The 24,702-nt window shown below is 34.0% G+C and overlaps 1 protein-coding gene across 7 annotated transcripts in view; it reads left to right on the forward strand.

Annotated features, from left to right (window-relative positions):
• Positions 1-24,702, forward strand: part of ARMC2 (armadillo repeat containing 2) — a 184,694-nt gene that overhangs the window by 36,415 nt on the left and 123,577 nt on the right. For all 7 annotated transcript variants that reach the window (XM_056818642.1, XM_056818646.1, XM_056818641.1 and 4 more), the window contains exon 5: positions 13,328-13,538. In XM_056818642.1, coding sequence (XP_056674620.1) covers positions 13,328-13,538 — 211 coding nt within the window. The remainder of the gene's footprint in view (positions 1-13,327; positions 13,539-24,702) is intronic.

Raw genomic sequence — 24,702 nt, forward strand, 5'->3', positions numbered from 1 at the left:
AAGGGTTTTCTTTTCAAGCTTAAATATCCATAGTTATTTCAACCCTCCTTGGGTGACATCATTTCTAGTCCATTTACCATTTTAGCATTTTGCCTAGGCACATATTCTAGCAGTCAAAGACCCTTTCTGAAATTTGGTTCCCAGAATTGAATATAATTCTCCAGGCATAAACTGACCAGGGCAGAGTAGAGTGGTCCTATCTGTTCCCTTAAATTTGGATATTATATACTTCTGTTATTACAGAGTAGGGTTAGCATTATTTCTTCTGCCTATGACATTATTGCTGATTCAGACTTAGTCCACTAAGATCCCTATGTCTTTTTGATACAGATTATTTTCTAGCTCCTCATTAAATTTCCTCTTTTGAGTCAACCGAGTCTGTAGCCTGTTGAGATTCTTTGGCTCTATCTCTCATTTATCATAGTAGTTATCTTTCCAAGCTTTTGCTATCATTAGCATTAGCTCTGCCTCTTAGCTCTGTGTCATCAAAAATCCATGTATGCCTTCATCAACAAAAATGTTAAAGAGAACATTATCAAAGACAGAGTGCCCCACCAGAAGCCTCTCTCGAGGTTGAAATGGATCCATTTAATCAACAATCTTTGAAGCCAGTCAGTTAATTTGTTATGAATTTCCTTAATAGAGTTTTGAAATTAGAGTTAGGGGAGATGTGGGTTCAAATTCTTCCTCAGATACTTAGAACCACAGGCAAGTTACTTGAATTCTATGATAATCAGTTTCCTTATAGATATCAAATGGAACTAATGACCCTAATCCTCTGATACCTACACACGGGGTTGATGAAAGGGTTTAATCAGATCATCAATAATCATCTATTAAGTTTATGCTATGTCCAAGACATTGTACTAGCATTAGAGGTATAGTTTTTACACCAATAAATAAGCACATGATATTTTGAAGAGGAAGAAAACACTAGCCACTTAGGGAGATGAGGAAAGGCTTGGCCATAGGAGGTAGCACCCCCAAGTTAAGTCCTTAAAGAAAGCTAAGGATTCTAAGAGACAAAGGGAAAGTAGGAGTGCATTTCAGATATTAGGAACAGCTGGGGAAAAGAAAAGTGGGAGATGAGATGCTAGGTTTGGTGATCAGTGAATAAATCAGTAATGTTAGAAAGTAATGTATATTAAATGGAATGAAGTGAAATAAGTTTATAAAAAGCATTTCATAAATCTTAAATGTTAACCATTATCATTACTATTTAGTGTTTGGTGACAGTGCAAAAGTTGGAAAAGATGAAGTGGAGAAAAATATAGAAGAGCATTGACTAGGAACAAATGAGATAGGCTAAATACCTACATATTACACAAAGAAGCCTCCTCCCTCCATATCATAAACACTTTAAGTAAAGAATTGGAAGGCTTTAAACATGGTGGACACCAAATAATTTTATAAAGAACAAAATAGATTACATTTTAACAAACAACTGAAGACTTTCTATGGATGTGGAAATTATCCCTAAGTTAGCTCTTTTTATGTTCAGAGTTAACATCAGATTTAATAAAAAACAAAAAGAAAGGATAGTAATGAGAAAAAGATAAAGCGTACAATTGAAACAACCCTAAATTATTTAGATTAACCAAAAATGGAAAATTGAGATGAGAAGTAACATCAACACTGATTATAAATTAAATAAAATGTAAATTAGTTACTACAATAAAAGAACTCAGAAAGCACCTTAGTCAGCAAATATCTAGCTTACTTGCCAAATGGAGAGAGAGATGACTGCCAAAAGCAGCACCAGATTAGAATATAAACTTCTATATAAAATTTAAAATAAAGTTGATGGTTGATTATGAGCAGGGAGAAGCAATGGAGGGTAAAACTAATTTTAAAAAGCTTACCAAAGTATCCAACTGAGAAAAGTCAAAGGATGAAAATGAAGGGACTACAACCAGAAGAAAAATGGAAAAGATTTGCAAAAATTATTTTAATGAACTGTTCTCTCCATCAAGGACAGTGGAACTGTACTATCCCACTGGAACCTTAACTTCAGAGTTCTGGATATGTTTGATATGTTTATACTATAAAGCAGTGACTCTAAAGAGATATAAGACAAATCATTAGTAGGAAACAGACTTCATAAGTGATTTTTATCAATAGACTACATCTTTACTATTTCACAGTTAAGTTATAAAGATATAAAGACTAGACTGTAAGAAATCCATCATGTTTATTGTTTATTGATTGTAAAGGAATATTTGATTAGGTAGATTAGACTGTCACCCTTGTAGAGTCTTTTTTTCTAAATTTTTCTTTCCTGTCCCCCAATTATATGTAAAAATCTTCCCCAATTACATGTCAAAACAGTTTTCTAATATTTTAAAAAGAATTTTGAATCTCAAATTTATTCCCCCAGATAGTAATGTGCCATTATGTAAACATGAAGAACTTTTTACAAGAAGATGTCTCCCATTCTCACATTAGCATCATTCAACATTTCTTAGAATATATAACAATAGAAATATCTCTATTTAATAATAATTATCAGGAAATGCATTAAACAGGAAGACATACTTTAAAAAATTCACTTTGCTAGAGAAAATCCAGCATGAATTTATAACTAAAAATGGATTTCCTGTGAATAATGAGGGCCTCTTCATTTCCCTGTTTGAGAATCACATTATTTAAAGTGATTACATCAAACCATTGAGCATTGCTATAAAATATATATTCCTATAAAAGATATATAGTCCTTCAAAGGAGTTTGATCTAGTCTTGCACTTAGGAAAGTTCAAGTGGAAGAAGACTGACAGTTGCCCAAATTTCTTTTTTATTGTATTTTTCTATTATGAAATTAATATCAAATAAATGTTTCCATATACAATGTTAAAGAGAAAAGTAGGTTTGTACATCAAATTGTAAATCTCTTTGATGCTGAGCCTTTTTTAAGTAAAAAAAATTCAAAATGCAATGTTCAGAATTGTCTTGCTTGTATGGTGTTATTCTTTTTCGCTACTTTTCTCTTTCAGATTGGGGGAAAAAAAGAAAAAAGAAAACATTTGTAACAAATTTACACTTTCATGGAAAACAATTTTCCTCATTATAGTTAGGTCCAGAAATGTATGGCTTGTGCTTCATGAATCTGTTACCTTTCTATCTAAAGAGCTGAGTAGCCATCTTCATGGCTTTTGGAATTATGTTTGATCATTGTATTAATTATAGTTCTTTTAAAACAATTTACATTTTTAATATTTGCTTTTTTATTTTTAGTTCCAATTCTCTCCTTCCCCATTCATTGATAAGGCAAACAATATATCAGTTAGACATGTGAAATTATGCAAACCATATGTCCACATTAGCCATACTTTAAAAAAATTAAGTCTAGTTTTGTTTTTGCCTTGTCTGAGATCATGATTGCTACCCTTGATTTTTTTTTAGTTTATCTGAAGCATAATAGATTCTGCTCCAGCCCCTTATTTTAATTCTGTGTGTCTTTCTGTTTCAGATGTGTCTCTCCTTTTTTTTTTTAAACCCTTACTTTCTGTTTTAGAGTCCATTACTAAATATTGGTTCCAAGGCAGAAGAGCAGTAAGGAATAGGCAATTGAGGTTAAGTGATTTGGCCAGGGTCACACAGCTAGGAAATGTCCGAGTTCAGATTTGAATCCAGGACCTCCAGATCTGGCTCTCTATTCACTGAGTCACTTAGCTGCCCCAAGTGTGTCTTTTGTAACAATGTATTTGTTAGATTCTGGTCTCTAATACATTCTGCTATTCACTTCTGTTTTATGGGTGATCTCATCCTATTCACATTCACAATTATCCATTTTCTTCTGTTTCTTCTCTTGTTTTATCTTGTTCCTCCTCAAAAGTCTGTTTTCCTTCTAACTATTCTCTCCCTTAATCTTTCCTCCCTTTTATCATATTCCTCCCTCACCTTTCTCTTCTCTCATTGAATGTGTATATGTTCTTTCCTCTTTGAACCAATTTTAGTAAGAATGAGGGTCAAGAATTACCCTCTCCATTGTAAAAGCTTTTCCTCACATAGCTCTTATGTGAGAAAATTTTCCTGGTTCTACTGCTCCCTTCCCCTTTCTCTCAGTTTTCACCTTTCATTTTTTTTGGAAGATTATCCTAATGCAATCAACTCACATCCATGCCCTTTGACTATGTGTATTCCTTTTAGCTTCTCAAAAAATGATAAAATTCATGTTACAAGTATCATCTTCCCATATAGGAATATAAACAGTTTAAGTTGACTGAGACCTTTATGATTACTCTTCCATGTTTACTTTTTTATGCTTCTCTTGGGTCTTGTGTTTGAGTGTCAGATTTTTTATTCTGCTCTGGGCTTTTCATCAGAAATGCTTGAAAGACCTTTATTTCATTAAACATCCATTTATTCTCTTGAAGAATTATACTTAATTTTGCTGGTTAGATGATTCTTGGTTGTAATCTTACTTTCTTTGCTTTACAGATTATCATATTCCAAGCCTTCCTTTCCTTTAAAGTAGAAGCAGCTATCTTTTGTGAACTTGACTATGACTTTATGAATTGTTTCTTTCTGGCCACTAGAAGTATTTTCCCTGTGATGTGGGAGCTATAAAATTTGGCCTAATACTCCCAGGAATTTTTATTTTGGGATATCTTTCAGGGGTTCATTGATGAATTCTTTCAGTTCCTATTTTACCCTATGGATCTGTTTTTTCCTTGATAATTTCTTAAAATATGTTTGGGCTCTTTTTTAAAGGATGACTTTCAAGTAGTACAATAATTCTTAAATTATTTCTTCTTGATTGTTTTCTAAGTCAGTTTTTTCTTTTAGATATTTTGCAATTTTTATTTTTTCATTCTTTTGACTTTTATTGTGTCTTGATGTCTCATGGTGCCATTAGTTTCCATGTGGAAACTAATGTAGAAACATGCTCAATTCTGATTTTTAAAGAATAATTTTAAAAGTGAGATTCTTGTACCTCTTCTGTTTGGCTAATTCTGTTTTTTTTTAAGTTCTTTTCTTTGGTAGATTTTTGTACCATCTTTTCTTTTTGGACAATCTGCTTTTTTGACAAGTCCAAAAGGATACTTAGGCCCATTGAAGCAAAAGCAGCCAAAAAAGACATATTTAGAAATCTGCTTCAGACCCTGGCAAGGATTGGTCTTGACCTTGTAGGTCTATAAATCAATGTCTAAGAATGCCTGGCTTTCTTAATTGGCTCAGAACAGCCTGACTAGCTAATCACAAACCTTGGGCTCTATCTCAGGGACAAATAGCCTTCTTCATATCACCTATATCCTGGTACCTTTATACTTCTAAAGAAATCCTTATATCAGTGATAGCAGAACAAAGAGGATTTTGATGATTGCTATTGATGATTGTATGTACTCCTTTATGCAGATGACACCTGTGTACTCTGTCACTGAAGAATGTGTATGTTTCTGACATGTTACCTTCTTCTTGACATATCATTTTCTTTTGATCCTGGAGTGTAGAAACTGTATAAATATTGTACCTATAAGCTCAATAAAATGGAATCTGTGATCCATTCACAGCCCCCTAGTCCATGTTTCTTGACTCAATTGCATCTGATAGATTCTGCTCATCTCTCTGTCTCTCTCTGCTCTCAATCTGTTTCTGTCTCTCTGCTCTCTATGCTCTCAGCCTGCCACATGCTCCACTGCAGTTCTTAGCTTCAGCCATATCTGCTGGTCAGGACAAACTGTAACCAGACTCCTCTGATAGTCCTGCAGCCACTAGCTGGGGGCAGGGCTTTCCCTGAACACCCACTGCAGTTTCCCTGAGAACCCATTAGCAGACATTTCCTGAGGCCTGTTAAACTTTTTAAAGACTTCTTTTTTCCTCATTGAATTTTCTATCTCTTTTGCCATTAGGACAAGAATGGTTTTTAAGAGGTTGTTTTTGTCAGTATTTTTTGGTGCCTCTTGCTAAGCTGTTATTTCAGTTTGCATATTTCTTGATTCACTCTCATTCTTTTTTCAGATTTTCCTCTACCATTCTTATTTCTTTCTTTAACTTTTCTAGGAATTCTTGTTAGGTTTTGGTTCAATAAACACTTTTCTTTGAGGCTTTTTTTCCTAGTTGTTTTCACTCTGTTCTTTTGCTTATTTTCTGGCTTATTTTAGTTTAAATTTTATGTTAAAGTTGGGCCTGTTAAGGGTGCTGTCCCAAATTTTAGGGTTTTTGTACTGCTGTTTTCAGAACTAATTCTGAAGGTCTGCAAGATTTTGGTGCTTCCGAGGTGGTATGATCTTAGGAGAGATGTGGTTACTGCTGCTCTGGTCTTTGCCCAGGAAGGACCCCTTGTTTCCTGCAACTATAAGTACTGGCTTTCTCTTTGCCTTGGAACTTCAACCAGAGCCCTTGCTACCTTGTGACCAACCTCTGGCACTCCCTTCCACCCTGAATCTGTGACCCAGTTCTGTGTATGATTAGTAGAATTGCTAATCAGAGCTGGCTGTACCCAAAACCTGCAAAGGGTCTTCTGTAGTCTCTTTCTGACCATTTATCTGACTCCTTTTCTGTCTCTGAACTGAGAGCTCTGAAGCCGCTGCCATTGTTGTTGATCCTGCTGCAAGTGTGGGCTCTGGATAGCCTTCTATCCCAGTGCCACAAGTATTTCCTGATAACCTCTTTAATTTCCTAATTTAATTTCCTTAGACAAGAAAAAATGTCTCACCCAGAATTTTTGTTGGCTCTACTGCTTTAGAATTTGATTTGAGAAAATATTTTAAAGTTGTTTAAAAGGGAATGTTGAGTAACTGGGTTGGTTCTAATCCACCATCTTGTCAAATTTCAACATGCATTTGGATAGATAATCTATAGACCTTGTCTCCCAGTATGTATATCTGATACAATAGTATGGAAGGATGAGGTTGATCAAGGGTTGATCAAGAAGAAGAAAGTGAATTATATTACTTTTGGGAAATTACAAGCTCCTTTATTCACCCCAAGTTTTCCCATGAAAGCAAAGGCCCATATTTTTAATACCAATATTCTATTCAAGTCACTATATGATAAGATATGGAATGCAACAGTTTTTGAAGAATTAAAAATGAATGTCACACAGAGAGCAATGAAGAATAACATGGTAGGTATGAGCAGGCTATATATATATATATATATATATACATTTATATATATATTTATAAGTAGTAAGGACCTCTTAGCAGAAGAGGAATATATGATGATATCAAGGAATTCTACAAGAGGAAGAGAAGATGGGATGCTCATGTGATGAGAGTGCTCAGATACCTGGAGTGACCCACCTGTATCCTTGTGATCTCAGGAGAAAGTGAAAAAGTCTTCCAGCATGATGGACCCTGTGAAAGAGAATTCTTTACTCTATTGTCTTTCCTGAGTTAACACTAACTTTAGGACCTCACTAGATTCTGAAGACAGGATTAACTGTCCTTTGTCTACCTTTTGATTGAATCAACACAAGCTTAAACTAGGTGGAGGAGCTCACAAACCACTTTGTGAATTAACACCCTACTTAGTGCTAGATGAGAAGCCAGTAAGATACTTGGAGAGCTCCACCCTTTTTTTCTAACTCAAAACAGCCAGAAACTTTTGAATTCCTTTAAGAGTTCATACACTCAGAAACATGTGAATCCAAAGGTGACAACTCAGAAATGTGTGAATCCTAGGAGAGTTAACATCTTTAGAAGTGAGAAGTCAATCCCTCAGATTCTGTTCTTGGGCAGTGCTAGACAATTTGGAAACTGTGATTGGTCCCTGTGTAAAGGGGCAGGGACAGGAAACCACCATAAAAGCCATGAAATCCTTCAGCTGGGGCAATCTTGTGATGTTGAGTCTCCTGGATTGGACATAGTCTTTGAGGGAACTTCACTAGAGACTGCGGCATGAATCGCGGCTTCAACTTAGACTCTGACGCCTGAACTACTTCATTAGGTGAGTGAAAAGGCTGATTCCCTTCCTAGTTTTCTAAGAAATTAGCTTCCATCTTGGAGGAGGCTACATGATTACTCACTACCAGCCCTCTTGGCTGAGGACTAGTATAGGTATTTTCTCTAACCTCTTTTGCATTTCTCTGTTGTATTGTTTCCCCTCTATTTTTGTCAATAAACTTCTGACTTGAGATATAATAATTTAGGCAACCACATTATTACATATAATTTAAGTCCAACCATTAAATTTAACATTTACAACCCTCAGTGGTAAACATATTGAATAACATGGGCAAGAGTTGAACAGGATAGCCAGTGAAAGGAAATTGTTTTTTATTGTTTTTATATTATTGATCATAAACTAAATGGTCACATATAATCCTTTAGGTTGTAAGTACAACTATGATTTTTAGAAAAACTTAGACTTCGTAAACTAACAGTGTATAAGATATTAATTATAATAATAGAATATTAACCATAGTATTAAAAAGGATATGGTTTGGCATATTAAAATATTATAGCAACTGACTATATCAAGAGCTTCTGTTGGAAAAATAAAACTTCAGGTCCATGTAATCATTTAGGGAACTTGAAACTCATGCAGTAGGAAATAATCTGTGTTTATTTGGAATGATGAGTACACAGCTGACCTGATGAGATCATAGGAAAATAACCTTGGCATATCTAGGTGTTGTTTGATCCTGTGAAGATTTATACTACAGGTTCCCCAGAGTATTATGGGTAACCTTGACTGTATACTAGAATTGAAATGTTACAAAACCTTGTTACCAAACATTATAGCTTGTTTCTTAAGATACTATGCATCTTTTTACTTGCTAATGGCTTAATGATAATTGTCAAAAACCTATAAAACATTGTTGAACATCTATATGAGGTCTTTGCTCCAGGCTGGCCATGGTAAGACCTCCAACTTTAATTTACCATAATTAAAATTTCAATCTTCAGCTCAAAATGATAGCTAAGAGATTCCTTTTTTTTTTCTTTCAGCAGACACAAATGACTTGTGATTTACATTATTGGAGGGAGTTTCTGAATCAAAGACATCATGGGTTCATTTGAATATTACCTAGTTTACACATATCTTCATCTTTCCACAGGGATATCATGAGATTTAATCACATATTTTGTTGAAATCTGTGGCAATGCCATCCTGTATCTACTAGTTTATGTATATCTAAGTAACATGTACATGTATATTTGTACACATATACATGTGTTTACATATACATATATGAGTATATGTATGATACAAATTTTTCCTTTTTTCTCATCAGAATAAACTGGATCTTAGTCACTAAAGATAGTGAACTTCCCATTTCTCTTGAGCCCAACTTTTCTTCTCGAGCAGTGGTTATTAACCTTTTTCATGTCATGGACTCCTTTGTCAATCTAAGGATACTCTCTGAGAATCATATTTAAAGGCATAAAGTAAATATGTATAATATTAAAAAGGAAACCAATTATATCAAAATACATTTATCAAAAAATTAAATCACTGTCTTTAAGTTAAGAACCTCAGATAGAGGAGGAACACAGTCAAAGATATGAAGGGAACTGCCCAAGATCCCATAGGGAGTAAACATTTGGGTTAGAATTTGAAGATCCAGTATCCCTAATTCCAAATCAAGGCCTTCTTGCAGTATACCATGTTTGATTGCTGCTGTTTACTTCTTCCTAGTCAGATTCATCATAGACCCTGTAACTCTTCCTGTCACTGACACCACAACTCTTTCTCTGTCTTTGTCTTCTAAACTCTTTGCCTCTTAAAGTCTAAATTATTGGCTTGGACCCTAACTTCTTCATTGTCCTTTGGCCCAAGCCTCTAAGTGGATAGATCAAGGGCTTTTCAACCTTTGTGTCATTGACTCCTTTGGCATACTGGTGAAGCCTATGGATCTTCAATCATAATTACATTTTTAAATGTATAAAAATGAAATATGTAGGATTGAAATACGTATGCTATTTTTTTCTGCTATCAGAGTTCATGGAGCCCCTGAAATCCATCCCAACTCTTAAATTAAGAATCCCTATTCATAAGTATTAGGAGATAGAATCTTACCTATCCTATCTCTAAATCTTTGAAAGTTTACCTAAAGATGAGGGTACAAATAGACTGTGTCCAACATTCCCTTCCTTATATGCCCTCATTTCTAAGATGACATGTTCATTGCCTTTGTTTTCCTTTTTTTGTTTTAAGTATACAGATACACACACACGTTACATTTTCTTTCATTTCCAAATATATTACTCCCATTCTTCTGACCAGAAAACCATTGGTAATCACCAAGATTCTTTTTAAGTGAAAAAAAAAAAGCAATTCAGTAGAACTAACATATTAACCAAACTGGCACCACAATAAGGGCTTATTAAATACTTGTTGACTAATTGATTGTTATGTGTTTTAGGAGATAAAAGAATAGGCAAAGGTCATGAGACATATTCACTACTTTGATGTTGACTACTGTTGAGCTCTTGTTTTTGGAAAAAATAATGCTTTTGGTGTTCAAGAGAGATTGGTATGAAGATTGTTCATTGGTATGAAGATTGTTGTCATTCAGTTGTTTCATATCCATCTCTTTATGACTCCACTTGGGTTTTTCTTTGCAGATATTGGAGGTTTGTCATTTTCTTCTCCAGCTCATTTCACAGATGAGAAAATGGAGACAAACAGGGTTAAGTGACTTGCTCATACAGCTAGTAAGTGTCTGAGGCCAGATTTGAACTCAGGTCTTTCTGACTTGGACCTGACACTCTTATCTGCTGTGCTACCCATGCCCTGTTGTGAAGATTACTTGGGTTTTATTATTTTTTGACTTTTTTGAGTTTAGAGTGCCATATACAGCATTTATCTCACATACTTAAAAACACTCCAGGTTGATGGTTAGTGTGATTTGTCTGAGTGTGACTGACATGGTATGTATGTTACTAATAGACATTTTTCCCCAGAAAGTAATTTGTTCTCCAGTTTGACTCAATTGGACAGGCCTGTTGTTTTGAGCAGTTCATGTCCTCTCTTGAGATACCTCAGTTGGCTGTACTCTACAGTAGTCTGTTTTGCTGCTGTGATTTCACAGCCCTTGAAACTTCCTCTGCCTCATGCCTTAAAGTTGTATGGAAGAATACCATCAGAACCAAACCATCCTTTGACTTTGCAGGGGCTACTGCCTCACTCTGCATCCACAGATCATGTACTAGCTGTCATTGACATTGACACTCCCTGGACTTAGAATGTTTTGGTCCTCAGTAAATAACAGAAGTGAAAAGAATTTTTTTTGTGAGCATAGTTAAGAGATTTACATTCAGGGCAGCTGGGCTGACCAGACAGAGAGCCAGACCTGGAAACGGGAGGTCCTGGATTCAAATCTAACCTCAACACACTTTTTAGCTGTTGTGACACTGGGCAAGTCATTTAACCCCAATTTTCTTACCCCTACCAATATTCTGCCTTGGAACTGATATTTATTATTGATTCTAAGATGGAAGGTAAGGATTTTTAAAAAAAGATATTCATATAACAAGAACACAAAACCAAGGTCTTTTCCTTTCTCTTCCTTCCTTTCACTTCCCTCTTCTTCCTTCCCTTACCCTCCTCTTTTTTGTGAGACTTAGTTTTTGCTTGTACCATCCTGTAGGCATGACTGTAGTGGGGGCAGGTTTGAAACCCCTTGGATTAGGAAAATAGGTTTGCAGACAACACTAATTAAAGTAGGGACAGCTGCTTAATGCCTTTGTTTTCAAATATTTTTGTTGGCTGATAGTTGGCTTTAAGTTGCCAAAAAGAAACACGCATAATACATTGTTCCTAAACTGCTGTGCTCCTAATTATTATTTTCAAGTTTCACCAGGAACTTAAAAAAAAATTAACCAGCAATGTTGAGGGAAATTTGCAGATGTAGCAGTTCTAAGATAAGGGGCATCTTTATTACTGTTCAGTTTTGAGGCCTTTAGTTCATTAAGAATGAGATGGATGTTGATGGACAGGTTTCTGCTCTTTGCAAGGACCCTGCTGTGGCAGAACACAAAGAATAGTGGCATTGAAACCCTCTTTTCCCTTGTTTCTTCCTCCTTAAAACCACTAAAGGTTATGGTATATACAAATACAGTATAGTTTAAGAACTCTTTGGCTATTTTAAAGCATAATTTGTATTTCCTCAGTTTAAAGGACTTAAAAACAGCCTAGTATGATGGAAGAGATCCTCGTCTGAAAGTCAGTAAATCTGGGTTGTAGTCATTAGGGGTGAGCTGGTAAATGCTTCACAGTTGGCTGGGGGAGTGGTAAGAAGAAGGGAGAGCTGGGGAAACTTTTAACTTTTAATCTGCATATTAACATGTTCTCTTATTACTTTAAGTCTAGAATTCAACAAAACAAGTCAAGCTCAGATTTGTAGGCTTTTGCCTAGGATTACACAGCTAGGAAGTGTCTGAGGTCAAATTTGAACCCAGGACTTCCTGTCTCTAGGTCTGGCTCGCAATCCACTGAGCCAACTAACTACCCCAATTTGATCTTTTTTTTTTTTTTAATAAACCCTTACCTTCCGTCTTGGAGTCAATACTGTGTATTGGCTCCAAGGCAGAAGAGTGGTAAGGGCTAGGCAGTGGGGGTCAAGTGACTTGCCCAGGGTCACACAGCTAGGAAGTGGCTGAGGCCAGATTTGAACCTAGGACCTCCCATCTCTAGGCCTGGCTCTTAATCCCCTGAGCTACCCAGCTGCCCCCTTGATCTTATTTTTAAAGGGACGTGTATACATGGTGCATTTATAACAAATAAGAAAGGGACCATAAAACAAGAGCCCTGAATTTTGAGTTAGAAAATTTGGGTTTGAATACAGTTGCCTACGATAGCATTGGACAGTGGACTTAATTTCTGTGGACCTCAGTTTCTTTTACTGTAAAATGAGAATGTTGAAATAGATAATCTAAGGTTCCCTCACATCTCTGAGACTATGATCCTATGCTTCCTTATTATATAGAGAAGGTAAGTGATATCTAGAGAGCCATAGGATTTGCTCAAGGTCACATAGGTAGCTAGCAGAATATTCAAAATTTAAATCTAGCTCTCTTGATTTTCAATATAATCTTTATTTTGTCACACTTAAGATTTATCAGCAGCTGCTAAATGACATTTAAATGTTTGTTATAAAATGTTCTAGGTATTTCATGAAGTTGTAGTAGCTGCCTTCAAGCAGACTATGAACCAAAGAAAAGATGAATAGCAACCTTCTGTTGGATAGAATGATGATAGCATGCTTTAAAATATGCCTATGAGAGAGACTTTTGACTTTCTAATTCCAGACATCTCATATGTAATTTAGATTTAAAACCTTTACATTTTAAGCCAAAAAGTTACTTGTAGATATGCTAGTATTACAATGACATTTTAGTAAATATTGTTAAAAAATACCGTTGTTGGTTATTTGCAGCAAAGAAGAGACTGAAATCTGAGGAAACTATTATCACAGGGGATTCTTCAATTAAAATACATGGAATTTGCCTAACAGAATTAAATTCCATTGGTCATTTTAACAGCCATATACCTCAAATAACCCATGATGGGGACCAAAATGAAATAAATGAAAGAGATATTTTGAAAGCGACAGCATTATCAACACCAGTCCATCTCAGAAGTGGAGGGTTAGTATTACTTTTCTATCATTATCATTTTGCCTTTAACCATTGTCTTCTAAAATTTAATCATTCATCCTATGTAAATGGTTGATTAGTCTCTGCACTTTCCCCCTTTCTATGCCAAAAAATGATAAGAAAATGATTCATGAGAGAACATGAGATTTCCTTCTCTGTTTAGTCCATGGGTAGATGTGGTTAAATTGACTTAATTTCATATTTGTACCCAGTAAAAACTTTATTCACACATGCCAAAATAATTCATTTAGTAGTATCAGACTGTCATTTGTTCTGGTTATAGTCTTACTTAGCTTTGGAATACTGACTGGTCATATAGTTTGTGGTTTATCTAGGATTTTTGCTGGACTTCCTTTTATCTCCTGCTACTTCACATTAAACATTTTTCTCTTTGTTGCCAGTGCCACAGAAGATTAGGCAAAGGGTGGGGCTGCCACTTTACCGAATTTTATTTTGAAATAGAACTTTGTAAAAACAAAATTAGTTTTATAGAAAGTTTTAAATGATTGGCTAAAGATATGGGGCTTTGAGAATTGGCTTGAGATTTGGAAAATTCTTTGGGTTTCAGTTATCTATGCTATCCCTTATTAAAATGAATAATTGAGAGCTCCTTGTATTTTATACCATCCTTTTAGGTAGGGCACCCTTCAGAAGCAACACTTCTATCCACATTAAATATCTGAAGGACAGAAGAGAAGTTAAATATGGGGACTACATACTTGAAACAGCCTTTAATTGAAAAAATAAAAAGGGGTCCTCGTGCTCTTCAGTCTCAGCCATTGTACTATTAAGGCAAACAGAACTACTGTATTCAGTTTCTGGACTGTACAGTGTCGGTTAAAGACATTTTTGCAGGGTTTTCCAACGGGTCATTGATGAACAACTGCTTTGTTTGAATTTGCCTAACAAAATTAAATTTCATTGGCCATTTTAAAACCAACCATGTGTTGAGTTTTCTTCAAACTTCTTGATCTAATTTTGGCTATGTGTACACACACACAAATGGTTCAACTATTTTGATTCAATTGATAGGCTAATTATAATTTTATTTGAACTGATTTTGCATATTATTTTAGCCTTTGTTAGCATGATCACACATACAGATTTTGTAGTAGGTAACATAGGTAGCCTTCTTCATGTTATTTTGCATTCAGGACATTTTAAAATTGAAAGCAAAGGAGAGTAGTAGTTTATTATGAGAAGGTACTTAAACTGGGATTTGGGGAGTTCATGATAAAACCTCAGACTGGTCATTTTGGGTAAATGTCTTCCAGTTTGCTGATAAAGAGTCTTTAGATATCAGAGTTAAAATATAAAAATAGTAGAAATAATTTGTTTTTCTTTCAGTATTGGAGATGGGGGAAAAAAACCCCAAACATTTATATTGCAGTATGGAATTACAAACACAGGTCATTATGGTTTTTAGAATATTTTAAGTTTCTAAAGAGCCATTTTGGTGAGGCAGTGTTGCTTATGTTTCCTAAACTCAGAACTTTTAAGAGTCTTAGCTTACACATTTTTTTAATGTTAAGTCACAAAGAACAAATCAAAGAATAGAAGAACATATTCATGATATAAATTATTATGTTAAATTGTGAGAATTATTTTTATTAGAATTTATTGCATTATATATATTGAAGAGGTTTGGAGTGTACACTGGTAAAATTTACTTTAAATGAGACAATTTTTGCTCCATCAGTTTCAACCTCTTTTTATCTTTGAATTGGAAATTTGTAGCAGAGAAGGTGAAAAATTTATTCATTATAGTGAAAACAAACATGGAATATATTAGCAGTTCTTAGCATTTGTGGATTAGAAATATATTAAGAATACTCTGTTATGGTTTTTTAAATGAAATTATTTCAAGTAAGAAACATTGTTATATAATGTAACATTTTCAGCTTTAAAAATACAATCCCACCATCATTTAACATATTTTCACCTTTATAATATTAATGGGTTTAAAAGAACATTTTGTTGGTGTGTCAGAGCAAGGATGCATAACAGAAGGAAGGAAATTCTGAATTAGGAAGGACAACTAGAGAAAATAAGATATTTAGAAGTACAGGTTTTTAATAGTAGGCTAGCTTTCTCAACTTGTTAAAAATAACTTTTGGAAAATTCCTTTGGCAGAAAAAAAAAGCAATGGTTATGATAACATCTCTTTAATTTGGATTCTAGAAATTTAGGGTTATCAAATAACTTAGGTATCATATTCCCTATGAGGGTTTTTTTTTTGCCCAAACAAATTAATGGTGTAAATAGGATTTGATATTTAACCTACTTTAAAAGAGGAAGCTTTCTCTCTCTCTCTCTCTCTCTCTCTCTCTCTCTCTCTCTCTCTCTCTCTCTCTCTCTCTCTCTCTCACAGTACCATTTTCATGTAAAAATATCATACTAAGTTCAGAGCCTTTATTAATTTAAGTAGGTCTGGAATTAAGCTCAGTTCATGTTAGGCACTAGAAATAGCAAAGACAAAAATGAAACAATCAGTGCCTAGTTAGCGTACATTCTGCTGGTCATGGTACAATATGTATACAAATAAGTAAATTAAAAATGTATGAAAAATTATATGAAGAGATTCTAAGGACAGAGTACTAACAAGCATAAGGATCAAGAAGGATTTTGTGTAGGAGGTAACACCTGATCTCTGCTTTGGAATAATTTAGGAGTTCTAAGAGATAAAGATAAGAAGAGAGTACATTCCCAACATGGGGGATAAGCTTAGATCTAAAAGATGTAGTGTTGTGAGAGTTATTTGGGACAAACAATAATTTTGATATGGTTTTATTAGGCAGACATAAAACATCTGACTTTGACCAGGTGAAGCTGAAGTAAGCTGATTTATCTATCTTTAGTTAGTTCTTTGTGCTGTATTCTGTGTCATATATATATATGTGTGATTCATTGCCCTCTTGTGTTTTTAATCCTGTGGTTTTAAAAAATGGATATTCAAAGAAACATGTAAACATTGTAGCTCTTAAAGAGAACTTTTCAGTGTCTTAGAGATATTGTAAAGGCTCTTCATGTGGGCCAGTCAGGTGTTTTGAGGATCATTCAAATTCATAATGATAGCTAAGAAAAGGTAGTCAAAAACAAAAAACAAGAATTGCCAAATCATTGCTATAAAACAGCCTATTTAAACTTCAGAAAACAAGCAAAGACCTTCAGAGGGACCTGGCATTTAGAGGAGTTATTATTGATTCTACCATACTATACATAAACACTATATATTCTTTGGGAAATTGGAAAAACAGCAAGGGAAAAAGTAAAAAAATAAAATAAAAAGCTGCTAAATAGCACCTTGAGGGAAAAAGTTTGTCATTGAAAGACAATACAAACACTGGGGTCCTAAAGATTATGATAAAGGTAATTTTTATTGATGAAACTCGCTTCTCAAGCTATGCCAAAACCATCATCAGAAGATCAGGTGAGCATGTAAGATACAGGCATTTTTATCACACTGTAAAATAGCCAGTTGAAAAAAAACATATGGGGTATTTAAAATTTTCCTATAGGCTTCAAAGTCTTGTCCCCATTAAAGGAATGATGAATGCTGAAGAATCTATTATATATTGAGAAAGAGAATCATTTAAGAATCATAGAAATTACCAAGTAGACATGGAATCCTGTGACATATCTACATCCTGTCAGATGTCATGAAAAGTTAAGTAATTGAAGATCCATATGGAGATAAACATGCCTTCATGGCCTGGAAACTCACCTGATGAAGACTCCATTGAAAATCTATGGGCTCAGGACTAGAGATGGGAGGTCCTGGGTTCAAATGTGATCTCAGACACTTCCTAATTTTTAATGTGAGTCTGGGCAAGTCACTTAACCTCCATTGCCTCATCTTTACCATTTTTCTGCCTTGGAACCAATTCATAGTGTTGATTCTAAGACAGAAGGTAAGAGTTAAAAAAAAAATCCTATGGACAATAATCAAGACTCTATATATAATCAAAAGAACACAATACCTAATGTTAAGTGTTGTTTTTTTTTAATGAAGAATGTCAAAAATGCAAAAGTCTTGTCAATTCAATGCCAATCTGGATAAAACAAGTGTAAGAAAAAGAGGCCATATTACATATTTAAAGTTCTTTAAAGATGTAAGAAATTGTAACATTTATTGTATAAGTTGGTACATTTATTTAATTTGTCCCAAAGGAATTTATGTATTACTGAGTTTCATAGCAAGTCAATGTGACTACAACAGAGATACATGAAAGGGAAATACCAAGGAGATGATCCTAGAAAGACAGGTGGGATTTAAATTGTGGAGGATTATGAATGTGAAGATGAGGATTTTATGTTTTATCTTAGAGGCAGTAGGGGGCCATGGAAGATTTTTAAAGAAAGGAGTAACAGTCAGCTCTATGTTTTAGGGATATCCATTTGGCAGTTACCTGATGAGTAGTTTGGAGAAGGAAGAAATTTGAAGCAGGGGAGAACAATTAGATGACTATAGTATTTCAGACGAGAGGCAATGAAGGTCTGAGCCTGTGAGAGTGGAGAAAAGGGAACAGCTATAAGAGATATAGTAGAAATGGAATCAATGACCTTCTATGATGAGTTTAAGATGGGATAGGGCAGAGGGAGAAGTCAAAGAAGACTTCATAGAAACTCATGTAATGAGAAAAAGAGTGGTGCCTTTAATAAAAACAGGAGTTTAGGGCATGGATGGATTTAGGGGGGAAATGAAAGTAGGCTCTGAGGTATGTTAAATTTGAAATGACAGGACCTGAAAAGGATCCCTATTTGACAGAATTTTATGGATCATTATTTCAGTATTGTTGCATGCACTTGAAAGCACTAAAACATCATTTCTTTATATATTCCATTTCATATGTTTATAAACCTTATATTTATGTGTGATTATAAATAATCTTTTTTATAATGAATTATATATAAATATGCAGAAACCCATATATATATATTATTTTTTTTTAATCTTGTAACTTTCTCTTTAAATGTTTTTTAAAATGTAATGGCCTGGCAGAGGTCTTGCCCCTTTAGGGAGAAGTTTCTGGTATAAATTTAGATTTGGAGCTCAGAAGTAAGCCAGTCTGTATCAGAGTCAAATATTGCTTGCCCAAAAGAATGTTATATAACTATCTCAAGTAATCCTTCCTTTAGTGGGAATGAAGCCTCTTTAAAAGGTTTAAAATAAAAAGCAGAGAAAGTTTCTTTTGACTAGAAAGGAAAGTGCTGAGATTGACTTTTGCTCATGTGCGTGGCTTCTAGCCTTGATTCAAAACATTGTCATGTTGTCCCCATTAATTGTCACTACATGCCAGAAATTCCAATATTTTACCAAAGTGTAATCAAATGAATCTCAGTGGTAACAATGATATTAAAAATACACAAGTCAAAAATAGAGAACTATAAAAGATAAAGAATCATAAAATGGAGAAACCTTGCCAATTTTTAGAAGATGAAAAAAATTGATTGCCTACTAATCATTAATAATATTTGTATGTAGCTGTATGTATAGTATGTTTTCTTGTGTTTGACATCAAATGGCATGTGCTAGCAGAGCAAAAGTTGAATGGAATATTTCACTAATAAAGCTAATGAATAATCTTAACTGTAGAGTTGCAAATGTAAAAGCCGGAGCAATTGTGGAAGCAAGGCAAAGTTGATCGACAATATGACCTAGTTTTTGGTTTAGACAATATGGCCACCACAAGTATGTGAATAAAATATTTTTATTAATGGATTTTATTGCTTAAGTGTTTCTAGAAATCTTCTATAAACCCCTTTAAAACTACAATGTGTTTTAGTATTGTTATTGCAAGCTGTTTTGATGGATTCTATTTTTATACATAAAAATAATTTTATAGAAAATACTCTGTCTTCCCACTGACAGACCCAAACTGGAAGAGCAAAGAGATAATACCATTTTGGGGTTTTTTATAGTCTTATCTTGGCAAACTAACTTAACAGAAGCAACCTTTTGAATGTTTAATTTATAGGTCAAAATCTACAGAATGACAATAATTCAAAATTTTTACAAATCCAGACTGATCTTCCTTTAATTAGTGAGTTTTTTCAGTATATGGTAAGGTTGAAGGAAGAGTAAGGAGAGAGAGAGAATGTGAATAACTTCGTCCAGTTCCTTCATTTTCATATTAAAGAAACAGGCCTGAAGTGGTTTCCTTCATATCTGTCTGATGCCAAAGGTAGTAGGTGATAAAAATGTTAGTTTCTTATCTAAAACAAGAATTTTAAATATGTGTGTGTATACACACATATTCTGAGATTTCAAGTGGTTCTAAGTCTTTTTCAGATTTTTTTATTTTAAAGTAAAATTGTGAATATCATTTTTGTGGTTTTTTAATTTTTGATGTTTGTGTAAACATCTTTTTTTAAAAAAGTGAGTCTTCTTTAGGAAACTATTTTAAATTGGTTAATTTTTAAGTGAAAATATTGTAATTAGTATTTTTTGACTTAGCTCAGACATTTAAAAACAATATATTACTATGTTGGTTGATGCCACAAATTGAGTTAAGTTCTAATAAGTGAAGTGTCTGTTTCCTGGGGCAGCATGAGCTTTGGCCAAAATTCTCCACATTTTTTCCATCTAATGCTAAATGATCTCTTTTATTCCCTTTACCCTGTCCTTATTTACATTATTTAATAATACTGCTTCTGTTAACATAGTAAAATCTTAATGTTCAGACTAATTCAGAGGCTAGGAGCAGAATGGGATTGTGAAAAGATTACTGTATTTGGAACTTTGAAACTTGTGTTAGAATCCTTCCACACTTACTAGCCATATGACTATAGGCAAGAAACTTGCCTATGGTAATGGCTTCCCAATATTGTTGGGAAGAAAGTGTTCTGTGAGCATTAAAGTACTATATAAATCCTATTTGTTTGTAACAAATTAGAATTTAGGATTAAAAAAATAGAAATCTAGTTTTACTAAATATATATGTATATACAAAAAGTAACTAGAACTAGACTCTGACAAAATGTCTCTTAAAGGACCTTAGGGAAATAATTAATGAATATATCAAATTAATTAGTAATTAGGCAAAGAGATTCATTGGTTGTATATGGTTACTTCTATTAAATTTTATTTTTCAATTACACGTAGAAACAATTTTTGATAATCATTTTCTGACATTTTGTGATTCAGATTCTCTTGTTCCACGTCTGAGATGGTAAATAGTCTGATATGGGTTATACCAGTGCTGTCATACAGTACATATTTCCATATTTTCCATGTCGAGATTGAAGACACATATCACACATATAATAAAAAATTCCTGAAGGAAATAAAGTATGGTGTGCTTGGATCTGCAATCAGATTCCAACAGTTTACATGGTTACTTCTAAAAGTATTTGGAATTTAAAAAAAAACAAACAGGCTGGCCTTTTAAACTGCTTATGTTCCCTCAGCAATTATTTATATCACTTACTAAATCTTTTTGAGGTAAAAAATAAAGTTCTTATTAGTTCCTATCCCTTATCAAAAATTCCAAACTTGGAGAGTTCCCAGTGAATCTCTCCTTTTCCTTCATTTTCCTCCATTTACTGGGTTCTAAGTGTCATATAAGAGCATAAACTTCATATATGTTCTCAGAGTGTAACTTTATTTTCCAATACAATGCTTAAGACTTGTTTTGATGTCAGTTTTCTAAGCTATCCCCTCTATGAGTAGTTCAGAAAATTGGAAAAATAGTTTTTAGAAATTTTAAGTATTTGCTACATGTAGTCTTAAGCCATTTAGAACTCTGATTTAGAGCATCTCTTTGGGTAGAGTTGCTGTGCCTCCTCAAACATGAATTTCTCTCTTAGTTAACAGCTTTGTGTCTCCAGAGTTTGGTTTAAGGAATTGTAGTTAGAAAGTAATTCATGATTCATTTCTCATTTAACTAATTGGATTGTGACTGGGGGGTGGGCGTGGTGTGTGGAGTCAGAGACAGGGAGAGAGGGAGACAGAGAGAGGAACAGAGAGAGAGAGAGAGAGAGAGAGAGAGAGAGAGAGAGAGAGAGAGAGAGAGAGAGAGAAGAGATCGATTGTTAGTATGGTATATGACTATTTCTGTCCTATTCACTATCTTTATTAGTGCATTAAATAGCCATGATTATCAGATTTTCACATATTCAAATCAATAGCTCATGTAGTTAAAATTATTCTGTGTAGCTAGAGAGAATAAAACTTCAACCACGAGGTTTATTATAAAGAGGTGGGGCTAGAGGGCTAATAAGGACCCTTCCAGCTCTACTAATTTGTAGCTTTAAATTTCAGCAGACTATAAGGAGGGAAAGTTCTTAATTGAACCATTGAAATAGTAGAATAGGCTGCCTTGTGATATAATGAGGTGAGAGTTCCTGTCATTGGGAACATTCAAGAAGATGAATGATTCTATATCAGCAGCGTTGTGTAAGGGATTCTTGCATGGAGTGGGTGATTGCCCTAAGTGGTATAGAATAGGATGCTAGCTATTCTACAAGAGGAATTTGAAAGACCTTAAGGAAGGTATCATTGCAGAGCCTTGCTTTAATAGAAGGGAATGAGATGCTTTTGGTACTACTGTAGGAAACTGTGCTATATCAAAGTATTTTCTAAAGTATTAACATTAGTAGTCCATGATTTTTGCTAATTGAAGTTGGTTGAACAACATGAATCTGGTAATCTTTCCAGTTCCATGTACTCCAATGGCCCATTCCCTCTTCACTAAACTTAGGGTATTTAAAATGGGTTCATAAGTGTTTCCTTTTCCCACCATTTTAGATCTTTCCCGCCTTTCCTTGTTTGCTAATCATAGGAACCTCCTTTGCTCCAGGCCTTTCAAAGGTAGACCCTAGAGACACAGTTAGGTGACTTAGAGCATGGAAAGCCAGGCCTAGAGATGGGAGGTCCTAGGTTCAAATCTGAACTCAGATACATCCTAGCTGTGTGACCTTGGGCATGTCATTTTATCCCCATTTTACCTTCTTTGGCTTTGGAACAGATACTTAGTATCGCTTCTAAGACAGAAAGTAAGGGTATTAAAAAAAAGAAAAGAAAAAAAAAAGATCCTGTTCTACTTCTATGGAATTCCCCCCCCCCCCCCATTGTACTGATTTCTTTCTGCCTTCTTCTGGAAGAACAAATCCATTTTAATTCTAGTTCTCACACATGATCATATAAACCCCTATTTTGTGGGTTTTTGATTGGTATTTCTCCTGAGCAATAGCTTTCTGCCACCAGATTTATGTTTTATGTTAAAATAAAGTGGTTATTGTAGCACATTATTAAGCCAAAGCATTTTTATAAGATTAGCTCAGTCTTTCATGACCTTTTCTAAAAAGGCAAAATGGAAGTAGGAAATGATGGTGTGACTGCTTTTATAGAAAGCCTGAGGTTTGGAGGGACATTGTGGCAGACAAAAATTGAGGAAGAGGCCCTGATAGCCAGGAAACTATCTGGAGATGATCCAAAGACCAGCACAATTCCTAGGAACATAGTTGGGGGGAGTGAACCAGGATTTATTAAGGGCATCATATGCGCCACACGTGGTGCTAAGCATTATATAAATATTATCTTGGTTTGATCCTCACAACCTTGTGACATGGGTGCTATTATAGTCTCTATTTTACTGTTGAGGAAATTGAGGTGAATGAACTAAAGTGACTTGCCCAGGGTCACACGAGCTAGTAAGATATGAACCTAACTATTTCTGATTTCATCCATCGTACCACCAGTTGCCTAATGATGGAGGACAAGATGCTACAAGTGTAGGGAAGGGGGTATATGCTTGTGACTGTGTATGCATACACATGTATAAGAATTTTCAACCAAATTCATTTGTAAGCTGATAACTGCCAGTGTTTACATGCATTCTGGTAATATACTTTTTGACATTTATAAATAAAAAATGAACCTTTTAGAATATTAATTTCATTTGTTGGGAATTTTTCTTATTAAAATAGAGAGGCAGTGGGGTCTATGGAAAGAAGACAGGCCTGGGAGTTGGGAGACCTGGCTTTGCTTTATGTGAACTTTTGTGAGCTTCTTATTTCCTAAATGAAATTGAACTAGATCAAGTGGCTCATAAACTTTTGGGATTTCAAGATCCCTTTTCACTCTTAAAAATTATTGAGAATCTCAAGGAGCTTTTATTTATGTGGGTATTGTTAATATTTGTCATATTAGAAATTAAGACATGTATTTAAAATATTTATTTAAAATGTTTCAACTTTATTTTAAATATTGAGATATTGAGTAAATTTCTCAGTAATTCCATTTTATCATAAACACTCAAAAACATTTTGATTTTTATCTTAAACACTGAGATATTCAGTAAAATTCCTCAACATTTTGGTTTTGTCTTAAGCACTGAGATATTCAATAAATGTCTCAACATTTTGATTTTGTCTTAAACACAGATATTGTGCAAATTTCTCAATATTTCTATTTTATTTTAAATATTGTGATATTTAGCAACTCATAATATTTCAATTTTATTTTAAATATCTCAACATTTTGTAAATATCTCAATATTTTGATTTTATTTTAAATATTGAGATATTAAGCAAATATCTCAATATTTCCATTTTAATGAAAATTATTTTTATTTTAAATGATAAATAGACATCTAAACTACAAACTCATTACATGTTAATATATTTTTTATGAAAGCTGTATTTTCCTCCAAAATTAGATGAGTAGCATTTTAAAAAAATTATTATTTTGCTTACAATTTTCTACTATCTGGCTAGATCCAGATAGCTGGATTCTTGTGACTGCTTTTATAAAACTTATTGTGATATGTTGTCTTGGTTGAAGCATATGAAGAAAATTTGGCCTTATTCAGATAAATAGTTGGAAAGAGAAGAAGGTGCATTTTTAACATCTTAATATTATGGAAATAATTTTGACCTTCTGAAGAAGTTTCAGGGAAAACCAGAGGATCTACAGTGTAGACCTTGAAAACCACTGGATTAAGTAATCATAGAGATCACTGGGACCACTTTAAAAAAAAAAAAAAAGCTTGTTCTAAGTGACTTAGTTTGTTTAGTACCATAATAGTGACCTCTTGTGGGGAAGATTCTAATTTCTGAGATTTGCTAGATTTCGTTTTTTATTTAGTCACTTCCTACTACTGAACTGTTGCTTTTTATGATTCAAAAAAAAATGTAGCTTGATATCAAATAT

This window comes from Monodelphis domestica, chromosome 2 (assembly GCF_027887165.1).
Source record: "Monodelphis domestica isolate mMonDom1 chromosome 2, mMonDom1.pri, whole genome shotgun sequence".
NCBI classification, from domain to species: domain Eukaryota; kingdom Metazoa; phylum Chordata; class Mammalia; order Didelphimorphia; family Didelphidae; genus Monodelphis; species Monodelphis domestica.